At 32.0% G+C, this 12685-nt stretch overlaps 1 protein-coding gene across 1 annotated transcript; it reads left to right on the plus strand.

Moving 5' to 3' along the window:
- The first annotated feature begins 7059 nt into the window (after positions 1–7059).
- On the plus strand, positions 7060–9553 carry LOC149533889 (cytochrome P450 750A1-like). Its single transcript, XM_089805395.1, has 2 exons — positions 7060–7938; positions 8948–9553. The coding sequence occupies exons 1-2, from the start codon at positions 7075–7077 to the stop codon at positions 9551–9553; spliced, it is 1470 nt and encodes a 489-aa protein (XP_089661521.1). The 5' UTR covers positions 7060–7074.
- The last annotated feature ends 3132 nt before the right edge of the window (positions 9554–12685 follow it).

Consider the following 12685-nt stretch of genomic DNA (forward strand, 5'->3'; position numbering starts at 1 on the left):
CTTTGTTGAGATGATTTGAGGATCGATGTTAATTCTTCTCCTAATATGTCTCCTTTCTATGAGCCTACTTTAGAATATAATTTACCTTCTTCTCCCTTTAGGGATTAATATTTAGTGATTTATGGTGCCCCTACAATGTGCTTTGTTGATAGGGATGATAATCCTCCTATTTGGGATGAACCTTTGGATTTGGATGTTGATTACTCTCTTCCTCATGAAACCATTATGTCTAATCTTGTGGATAAAGACATTGATTTATCCACTCCTCATGGACAATATTTGATACAGGAAGGTGATTTATTGATGGATGACATATTCATACATGATGGTAACTCTTTTTTTGAAATATCCTCCCCTTATGTAGACATTTTAGTGAAAGGAGACAACATTATAGATGCTTTACCTCCATTTGAGCTTCCTTCTAGTAATGAGGCATTAGTGGAGAATGATGTGACTTCCCTTGATGCTCTCCCTCTTAGTGATGATCTTATGGAGAATCAGGATTCTACTTCATCTTCTCCTAGGATGTCTTCTTTGCTTCCTTCATATGAATTTGTTTGTAGTGTTAAGATGACTAACATGGTTTATCCATAACCTTTTTTGACTATCAAAGGTTGTCCTTGCATTACTATCAAAGGTAAATCTATGGAGTCTTTAGAGTCTTTTATTGACCAAAGTTTTATAGTGCACACATATTGTATAAGGAGTAACCTTCAACCTAATTTGGTGGTTTCTACTTCATTGCCACCCTCACAACCCATTCTTCCTCCTCCACCCCACCTTCCTAGCAAGGAGTATGATTTGATAAACCAATTGCAAAATAAACTTGCCAAGATTTCTTTATGGAAGCTTTTTCAAACTTCACCTACCTACTATGAAGCCTTGGAAAAATCTCTAACAACTCTTCCCGCTCCACCTCCTACTCAAGAGAACATCAATAACTTCTTACAATGCATGCATACTACCTTGATTGTTCCTAGCATTGTATTTACTCAAAAGGATTTAACTTCTAAAGAAGCTCAAAATCAATATGATGCTCTTATGGTATGTGTTACTATAAATAAAAGTATCATTCATAGGACCTTGATTGATAATAGATCTGGGTTTAATGTTTGTAGCATGGACATGCTCATAGCGATTCAAGCTAATCTTTCAACTATTCAAGTTGATAATTTTCCTATACATGACTTTGATCAAATTTCTAAGAACGCTTTGGGAATCATTACCTTGCCTATCAAAGTAGGTTCAATCATCCTAAATACACCTATTCATGTTATGCCTAGACTTCTCAATTAACCTTCTTTTGGGTAGACCTTGGTTGCATGAGATGCATGCTATCCCTTCCACCCTTCACTGAAAAGTCAAGTTTATACATAACAACATGATGTATAAACTTCATGCAGATGATACACCAAATCATTTTCTAAATATTCAAAACCATACTACTCCTATTTCTAATAGTAATCTTTCGTCTGCTAATGCTCTTCCTAGTGATGATTGGGGAACCTTGGATTTTAATCCTACCTTTATTGGAGAGTATAAGGTTTCTAAGATTGATTTTATGAAGCCACAAAGAGAGTTTGAACAATGAGTTTATACTTCTAAATCCCTTCATAACAAATTTTTTACTACTTCTATCCACAATGAAACCGTCAAACCTACTAATGGAGACATAGTGACTAATGAAGTTCCATTGACTCCTTTTGATATGGCTTCTCATTATGGTCCTAGTTATCATTTACTAGTTAGACAAGGATTCAATGGTCAAGCATGTAGTAAGCATAAAAAGGGAATTAAATGCCCTTACAGAATGGGGGGGCATAAGCATTCTTATGGATTGGTATTTAATCTTCAATAACAAATCAATGTTAGCAAAATGTCAAATAATACTTCAAAACATGATAAACCTATGAAGGATTTTGACCAAGAAGTTCTTTTGCCTAAACTCCTTCATTCTAAGATGATTACTAGACCTAAACACAAAAAGAAACATCATCTACACTTGAAGACTCTTCCTTTTTGTTCACATCATAGATTTCCTGATCACTCTACTAATGAATGCCAAGGTTTACATTATAAGATTAGGCAGCTCTTTGATACTAAATTTATTTATATATCATGTGGAAATGAGTTGTATTTCAATCCTATTTTCTCTAAATAACATTTATGTTCCTATTATGGAGCTCGACATTATGTAAACAATGTTAGCCTAATATTTGGGGGCTTGTTGTCTTGTATAGTGTTGTGAGTGATATAATAGGTCTCCTTTCATCCTTGTTTCTATGCTTGGGGGAAAGGATTTCATCTCCTTCTTTTATGTCTTTCTAGGATCCACTTTTCCTTGGAAAAGATATATCTATCTATTATGTGATATCCAATCATATATAAAATTTTTGGTTTGCATTGAGGATCTATGTCCTTAATCATAACCTATTTTGTTGTTTGACAATGGGTTTCCATGGTTGATACATCTCTCACCTTGGAAGTTGAATAGTTTATTATCCCTCACAAGGGTTACTTTTTCTCTTCTTGCATGATATCTCTTTGCATTCGTTCCTTCCAAGGCCTCATAGGAGCTATGACCTTCTTGGCTTGGACTAAGTGTTGTCTATGGAAATTTTCTTGATATAGAAGAAGGTTCTATCCTTGTTCTTTTATTTTCTTTACATGTCAAAATATTATATATTTTTTCCATCTTAAGGAGGGGGGCATATATACAACCTCCCTCATTCTATATTATGCATTTTTTTTTCTAACCTCTTGTTTTGCAACATGGTAAATCTCAAAAGGTAACACAAATAAGTGGCTAAATCTTGAAGAGACACATTTCCAATTTAAAATATGCTAAATTCTCTAAAGGTAATACACATAAGTTTCTAAATCCTAAGGAGATACACATTTTACAAATGTATTCTATGGTGATATGAGAATATGGATCCATGGGTACTTTAATGGTGATATGAGAATATGGATCCATTTTTAAAATAAATTGTCCATTTTATAGTCATTTAAGCTAAATTTTAATGGTTAAACTCATAATAAATTTTCTTTTATAAATGTTTATAAATAAAATCTATTTCTTTACTCTTTTACGTTAGACATTAATTTTCTTGAACATAATATTTAGAGGGTCCATCAAGTGATATGAATAAATACTTGTTGAATAACATTAAATTCATAGGTTTTTGATATTAATTCTCTTGAACATAATATTTAGAGGGTCCATCAAGTGATATGAATAAATACATGTCGAATAACATTAAATTCATAGATTTTTGAATAGTCAATACCTTATTATTTTGTATGTTAATTTAAATATTTAAATAATATTAAATATGCATTGTTATATTATATTAAAATTTGAAAACTTGTTTAATGAGTTTACAACTTGTTAGAGTTTTAAATGAATCTGCAACAACTTGGGGATCAAATGAAATGCACAAATAGCATCCATAAGATATTGGCGAGGAAATTGTATTAAGATGAAAAAATGATATTATTGATAACATCAATGGATTGATTAAAAGGTACATAATAAGCCTTCTTATATAGAATAGTTTATAAGAGACAATGATAAATAGAAGATAACCTATCACCTACATAAGGTAAAATCACATGTACACCAAAAGTAGATCATCTTGTATTATGAAATTAAACATGTGGAATGATGAGGAAGATAATGTGATATGTACACTAAAGGTGTATTGAGATAAAAATTATCACCACCTAGAGTGGAATTCCACAATACCATGTGCTTATTGAGGTGCAAACTTCTAACCTTTTCAGTGATAAAATACAATGTGATTCATGATCCTAAGTAAGCTAAAGAAAAGTTTAATTAATTAATATTTAATTACAAAGATGGAAGATGAGGGTAAAAACCCTAAGTACACTAAGAGAAAGTATAATTCTAGCTCTTGGGAAAGATACTCAACTAGTCTTAAGAACAAAATAGGGGAAATACCTCAAGGAGAATGACAATGGAAAAACTCAAGCCATGTTAGAAGATGTGCATGAGGATGTGGTCTATGGGATGAAGAGTTGTTACCCAAGTTCCACGTGGAAATGTAGATTATGAAGATGAAGAAATGGAGGATATAGAGGAGGAAGATGAAGACAAAGAGGAAGTGGAAATTGAATTGGACTTGAGGATTGAAGATCCAAACAAGGTAAAAAATGAAATTAGAAGAAATGAGGAGGAGAAAATGATAGACAGTAATAGCTAGATGCAGAAAATGATGGATGATATAGAGAAATTTTTTTGGGTAGTATGTTGGCCGTTCAGAATGAGGTTAATGCCTTAGAGCACAATATCTAGGACACTATATTTAATATTGAATTTGGGGTTTCTATCTCTTTTGATTCCAATATTCAAAGAGATATTATAAAAATGATACTTTTCAGCACTATCATCGAGAAGAGTAAGCTAATGAAAGAAGGAAAACATAAGGATGCAAAGCTAGAGGGAAAAATTGGTTTTTTTGAGCCTAAAGACTTGAGTAATGACCTTAGGTGCATCCAAGAAGTCTACCAGGCAATTAAAAATGTCTGACTTGTTTGCTACTTTCTTTTCCTTTTAAGGTTTTTTACCATGTGTCTCTCTTTTTGTTGGAGTCACTAGTGGTCATAGGTTATGGTCTCTACTATTTTCTCTATGATTTTAGTAATCATCACAACTATTTAATTAGTATAATGGGCATTTTCACTATTATTATGTATCATTGGTTAGCCATTACATGTTTTTTGGTTAATGTTTCTAGTTTAGTTTTTGAACATGGTAGTTTTTGATAATTTTTCTAAGGTTTGGCATTTGATTATAATAGTCATTTCACTACTAGCTCATTACTTTCTGGCAATGTTCCTACTTAGGATTAATACGTGGTTATCTTAACTTGTTGCTTAGTTTGAGAGCCCTTTCCCTACCTTCTTTATCAAAAAAATTCAGTCAACAATTCTTCTTCGTCTTCAAAAGATTCACTTCTTATCAATTTATATTTTCATCTACAAAATTCACTATGATATTCTCCCTAAAATTTGGCATTGGATGAGTGTTAAATAATACCTACAAATAGACATAATAAAAAAGAATTCCACCACACAATAGTGTACATAGTTGAGGAAATCTTAATTTTCAAATTGGTTGACTTTTGTGACAATTATTTTTTCCTCATTAGTGACATTAATTTTTAACAAAAACTTCCTTTCAATAATTTCGTTGTGTTTGGCACATTGTAGATTGTGGTTTTGACAAAAAACACAACTATTTGAAATTTGCCAACATCTCTTCTCCTAAGAGCTACCAATTTCATTAGAATCAAGTCTTTGCAACTCTTCAACACTACAACCTTCAAAAGAAATCAATCTCCTCTTGTCTACAACAATCAATTACTTTTACTTCTTATTTAAAAAAATAAAAATCTTCCAGCTTCTTAAAACCTTCGTGAATCAATTTCTAGATATCTTTTCTTTGATCTGTTATGAAAACTCCTATGATGATTGGATTTGATCAACCCCTTTCACTCCTTTAACTTACTCCAATAGTTGATTTATGATCTCTGATCCAAATAGCTATAGCTTCCTTGGTCTTTACAAATCTACAATTGATATAGACAAATGCAGCTGCTAGAAAAATTCATTTCTTGAATCTAACTTTTTCAGCTACAAACACTTTTCACCATTTGTCTAACTTGGCTTTTCAACAATCACACCTATGATATTGCATGCTTTAATACCAATTTGATAAGGGTGGATGGATTTGATCAATGTTAGAAGTAAAAAATCATTACATTTTCCTCTTAAATAATGGTCTTAAGATCCATAAAGAAATATCTAGAAATGCCTAATTTTGACCAATATAGTGCTGAAATATTTATTTTTCTAAAACGCTTTGTAAGATCAACAATAAAATGATTCTATTCCCTAATCGAACATGTATCTCTAGAATCCTCTAATGTAATGTTTTATTTTTACATTTTTAAAAGAATAAATTACATATGCCAACAGTTCAAAAATACCTCCATGCAGCTATGAGACCTACATGGTGAAGTTGAATGGCTCACAAAGGGCCCACTAGGGATCAAGTCTTTCTAAGTGCAAGGCTCGAAGACATCATAAGGGATGAGGCCAGGATCATGCCCGGGGCAAATTTGGCAGCGTGGATGCTTCTTAGTCCTTCCTTGGTTCTTAGCCAAAGAGGTTTCATAAAAATAAAAACCCACATGCACGATACCTAAAAAATATTTATAAAAAACAAGGAAAATCATACTAGAAGTACCATCTTGATCCATACAAAACAAAGCAAAAAAGATCTTTTTGCTGGGAGGTGCGTATCATTTGAAATTGGATGTTTCCACTCTTAAACAAAATTTATTTTCTGATAAAGTGAGATCAATAAACTGTGTAAAAGATGGCTTGCCGTTTCACGTTTGCAAATAAAATATAGTAGTAACTAGCTCATTTTATCTAAGAATATCTTCAGGACGAAACTTTCCATTCTTCTCATTAAAAAAAAATGAAAAAAAATGTCTAGTTTCCTTGTGATGAAAACGATAAAAATCACTAGAAAACAATAATATGACAGAAATGTTTATGTTTTCTTAAATAATTTTTTTAGTAGGTGCGTATCATTTGAAATTGGATGTTTCCACTCTTGAACAAAATTTATTTTATGATAAAATGAGATCAATAAACAGTGTAAAAGATGGCTTGCCGTTTCACGTTTGCAAATAAAATATAGTAGTAGTTGCAAATAAAATATAGTAGTAGCTAGCTGATTATTATGAAATGGGTCCACTGCTTTAATCACTGAATGGAGCGACTAAAAGGCATGGGAGAAAGTAAAGTAGCAGGAGCCATCATCTAAAGACATCTCTCCAATCGAAAGATTCGAAACGAAAATGTCACTCTCATAGCAGCGCATCTCCACTGTCTGAAAAACAGCAATCACATGGGCGCAAACGTGCGATGCTCTAATAATTGAAGTAAAAACGTAGCAGCAGTTGTTCTATATAATCACTTCCCTTCTCAGGAAAGCAAAGTAGCATTCTCTGCCTCTCTGGGTTCCCTTAATATTAAATGGATCTCAATATGAGCGTTTCTACAATAGGCATTGGAATTTCATTGTTTGTTCTGTTTCTCTTCCTTGTTGTGGGATGGAGGAGGAAAAGCAATGGGAGATTATCATGTTTGCCAGGGCCATTCCCGTTGCCCATCATTGGAAACCTCCACCAGTTGGGAGCTCTTCCTCACCGTAGTCTGCAGCGGATGGCTGAGAAACATGGCCCAATTATGTCACTGAAGTTGGGTTCTGTTGATGTTGTGGTTGCCTCTTCTTCTGAGGCGGCCAAACAGTTTCTGAAAACATACGACTTGAGTTTCGCAAACAGGCCGTCTGGTGGGCCGGCCGAGTACTTGTTTTACAATCAGAGGGACATCTTGTATGCTCCATACGGTGATTATTTGCGAGAGATGAAAAGAATATGCGTAGGGGAGATCCTGAGTGGGAAGAGAATGGAGTCGTTCAGAGGAGTGATGGAGGAAGAGGCGATGGCGATGGTGAAATCGATGTGGGAGAAGAGCGAGCGGGGGAGAGTAAGCGTGGATGTGAAGGAGAGCGTCGGGAGGTACACCTCCGACTTCACATGGCGGATGTTGACGGGAACTAAAACTGGGGACAGCAACATAAATAAAGTGATTGAGGAGGTCACTTATTTGATGGGAGCTGTGAATATTGGCGATTTCATTCCTTGGTTGGGGTGGGCAGACTTGCAGGGGATAAGGCGACGTATGAAGAAGGTCCACCGGCAAGTGGACGAAGCGTTGGAGAAGATAATAGATGAGCATGTGGAGCGCAGCGCAGAGGAGGAGCGGCACAAAGACTGGATTGACATCCTTCTGGACACGGAAATTCCTCGGGAAGACAAGAAGGCGATCATTTTTGTAAGTTAGGGCTTTAAAATTTTCATGAATCGTAGGCCTGAATTTTCTATATTCTAAAAATGTATATAGTTGTTAGATAACTTGTGTACATTTTTGTGAGTTATTTTTTTCCCTTTTTTTTAAGGTAATGGGCTGAAATTTATATTAATTATTATTTATTACAATTAATTATTATTATCGGTTATGTTCAATAGATTTAAATTTAAGAGCTTTTATATGAGATGCTCATAAATTATAGTCGTTTTAGAGATTTTGGACAATTAATATTTTGATAGTATTTAACATTTAGTATTTAAGAATTGAAGGTAACTTCCTGTTGATCCTTTTTGTACTCGCAGGTCAGCGCCCGTTCTTTTGACTATCTAATACTTAAAAAATATTTAATATTTTTTTAAGCAAGGAATTGCTAAATCCAATTGAAATGTTAATTCTTGTCTTTTGACAATTAATAGTTTGAAGTTTAGATTAATTATTATTTGCTACAACTAATTATTATTAAGGGCTATGTTCAAATAGATTCAAATACAAGAACTTCAATTTGCGATGCTCCCAAATTATCCAAGTTATAAGCTTTTTGAAAAATTAGTATTATGATACTATTCAACATTTATTATATATTTTTACAATTGTTATATGCAATAGAAGTATTAGTTTGCAAAACATTGCACACTTTATGCAAAAGTTATAAGAATTAGCTTTGAGGAAAATCGATAAGATAACCAACTAGATAGATCCATTTTGAAATGTGTTTTTCTTTTTAAAGGATGGAGGGGTTTGTATAATTTTATATTAGAGTATAATTATTGATATGAGAGCATCTCATATTTTTTTGCTAACTTAATATATATATATATATATTTCTAATATTAATTTTCTTTTTAGAATGTTGATATCTATATATGAATGGTAACTAACAATTTTTTTATTATAATTTAATTTAGTGATTGCATTAGATGTTATTGTTTATATATACTAATTAAATTGAATTAATCTGCCCATGTGCATGTAGGTAATGCTCATTGCTACAATAGATACATCAGCCACTACACTTGAATGGGCAATAAGTGAAGTAATAAGAAATCCAAGTGTGATGAAAAAACTACAAGGAGAAATTAATTCTATAGTAAAACAAGATGAGAAAATAACACATTCTCAAATTTTAAGAATGGAATACTTGCACTGTGTTGTGAAGGAGACATTTAGACTATATCCACCAGCACCCTTGCTCATTCCACATGAAAGTAGAGAAGCTTGTATTGTGAAAGGGTCTGATCATGACTACTTTATACCAGAAAGAACAAGATTTCTTGTTAATGCTTGGGCTATAGGAAGAGATCCAAGAGTATGGAAAGATCCATTGGAATTCAAACCTGAGAGGTTTATGGGTAGAAATTTTGACATAATTAATGATCCAGAATTAAGGATGATTCCTTTTGGTGCAGGAAGGAGAAGTTGCATAGGTTCTTCCATGGGCATCATGGTAGTTGAGGTTGTATTAACACACCTCTTTCACTACTTTGATTTGATAAGTGAGGGTGATATAGATATGAATGAATCTTTTGGAATAACCATACACAAGAAAGATAATCTTTTTGCTATTCCAAGCTGGAGGTGAAGTAAAAATGTACCATCTTTTCTCAAAATATAATTACTATAAGAAAAAAAAAAGGGTTCCCTTTCTTCAAATTATTATATATCATGTATTCCATAAATAATTATTCATGTCATTATGATATGAATAAAACTATATATTATGATGTATTGGAACATGATATGAATTAAGTTTGAGCCGGTCTAAAGGCTTCAGTAGTAGCTTACTTACCATCTCTTTGGTTTCTCCTTCTATTTCTTGTAAATGGTTTTGGAAGTTCATTAAAAATATCTATTATTTCTTTTGAGTTGGTGTTGGTTGACTACTATGTTTTTGCGTTCTATTCTTTTAACAATACTCTATATTAAAAGGTTTGATATGTAAAAGAAAAATATTTGTGCAATATTTTAAATCCATTAAAATCCTAGTTTACCTATAAAAAATAAATAAATAAATAAATAAATAAATAAATAAATAAATAAATATATATCATGATTAGAATTAAATTTGTACATCAATATATCCATTCCATCTAGAGTTTTGTGGTTCCAATAAATAATAAATTATCTGTAAATTTATGTTTACAATTTAGCTATTTATAATGTAAAATTTTTTTCGCTTCAATTATGTTATATTATAAGACATTTATTTATTAAATAAATACATTGATTTTAATAAATTAGTAGGAATCAACATTTTTTCTTATATAATTTGTTCATGAAAAAAATACCATAATTGATCTGAACACTAAAAATATATTCAAAAATATATTTTACTTTAATCAAATTATTAATATGCTCTTCATCTTTTTAAAAATCTGCCTAAAGTTAAAATAAAATTATTTTAATGTATATTATTTAAAAATATTTTATAATTTATATATATTTAAAAAAATATTATTGATGTAGATATGGGTTTATGACAAAATCTATGTGCTCAAATATATGTAGACATCAGTAATAAAATCTAAATATGGGTGGTTGTTCTAGGTGGTAAACTGGTTTCGTTCCATAATTTTAATCACTATTTTAATAATTTAAAATAGAGCAATTAGAAAGGCATGGAAGTAAACATAGTGTTATATATCATGTGGCATGTGCCATCGTCTAAATAAATATTTTCAATTAAAAGATTGAGAACAAAAACATCATTTTCATATCAGTGGTGACAATAAGATGACAACACATTTATTTTCGTATCAATCCCTCTCTATTATCTATGTATAAAATCCCAATGATCACGGAAAATATGTCATGGTCTAATATTTGGAGGGCAAAAATATTTTACGTTTTTCTTTAACCAAGCTCTCTCTCTCTCTCTCTCTCTCTCTCTCTCTCTCTCTCTCTCTCTCTCTCTCTCTCTCTCTCTCTCTCTCTCTCTCTCTCTCTCTCTCTCTCTCTCTCCCCCCCCCTCTGTCTCTCTCTCTCTCTCTCTCTCTATATATATATATATTCTATATTTTATGACAATCATACTTGGCATCTTGAAGAATGATAAATTTAATACAAAATATTGTGAAGGTAGGATTTAAAAAATTGTATTTTACTATTTGTGGCTTAATAAATTTCATTTTGACCGATTGACTTCATTTGGAAACTCTCAATAATATTATTGTATGAGTTAGATGGGAACATAGTGAAGAAGAGAGTCCCATGTAGGAAGCTAGGAATAAAGAAATATTGAATTCAAGAATTTTGACCATCTTCTCTTGCAAATAGATAGTGAAGCAACAAAAACTAAAGAAATAATAGATTACATGTCTTATAATCTTAAATAATAGATTATAAATGGCTTATAATCTAAAATTATAAGACATTTATAATTTATAGTTTTTGTTGCAACAAAAAATCAAGAAACAATAGATTATTGGATTCAAGAAACTTTATTTTTTAGGTTTTTTCTTGTTCTCTTCCTTGAGCCTTCTTTCTGACTTACAACTAACTCCTCCTCGAGATCCACCTTCACAACCTATTTTTTCTTTTTCTCTAAGAATAGCATATATGATATCTAAATTAGTTGAAGATGTTTTAAGACCCTCATGAACATGGAGAAGAATATATCTTAGAAATCTTCTCTATTATGTCATTGAATATTGACATCTTTTCCTCCATGATATCATGAACTTTCTTTTCAACTAGCTCCTTAAAGTTCTCATCCTCAACGACACAACTAACTTTGGCCTTGTCAAGTGATTTTTTATCTATAGAAAGGAAAATAGCTTTATCTAGTTTTTCTTTAGTTTTAGAAACCTTATTATGTAGGACACAGATTTCTTTGACTATCCATTTATCAATAAATTAATTTGTTAGATCCTCAAATTCAAATTGGATGGATTGATCTTTCAAGTTATCAACATCATTGATGCCAATAGGATCACCATGAGCAGGACAAGAACTATATTGCTTAGGTGATTCAAAGATTGCATAATCCACCAATCAGGGATTCAATGGCTCGGGCTCATTCATTACACCCAATTTCTTAGTTTCAACAAGAAACTCATCTGCTTGAACATTAGGGATCAATTTATCTATATTCAACTCTTCATCATGAGGTTTTTCACCTTTTCCACTCCCTACCTTTTTTTAATCTTTTTCTGCCGCACCCACTTAGATCATATGCTTAGTAGGAACCCTATCCTTCTATTGGTCCTCTTTGTTTTTCATGCTTGTAGGAAAGTCAATGTCCTTCTCCTCTTTAGAGTCTCCAAAAATATTTTTTTTTAGGGGCCACCTTAACTTTTTAAACACTTCGACTCTTGTTGTCATTATTTTTCACTGCTGTAGTTTCTTTCTCATCCTTTGAATCCTTAGTCATGAGATCTTCAACGTTAAATTTGAATTTTGAAGCTTCCCCACCACTTTTCTTATTCTTTTTTTCAGACTTCTCCTAGCTACTAGTATTCTCCTTGTTTGAGTCACTCTCTAATTAATCATCCTCTTCTTCTTCAATAGCATAGTCTTCATTGTTGAACAACCTTGTTTATGTTTAATAGTCCTCCTTGCCTTTACCATGAGGATATTTCCTCTTTTATAGAGCTTCCTTCCTAGGAATCCTCCCTTTTTCTCTTAACCTTCTCTTTTTTGGGTTCGACAAAAGAACCCACCTTATTATTTCAACAATGCTCAATAATGAACAAAATCAGACCTTCATGGAGTA

The sequence above is a fragment of the Cupressus sempervirens genome, chromosome 10 (assembly GCF_028749045.1).
Source record: "Cupressus sempervirens isolate cs-2001-9-10 chromosome 10, ASM2874904v1, whole genome shotgun sequence".
NCBI classification, from domain to species: Eukaryota; Viridiplantae; Streptophyta; class Pinopsida; order Cupressales; family Cupressaceae; genus Cupressus; species Cupressus sempervirens.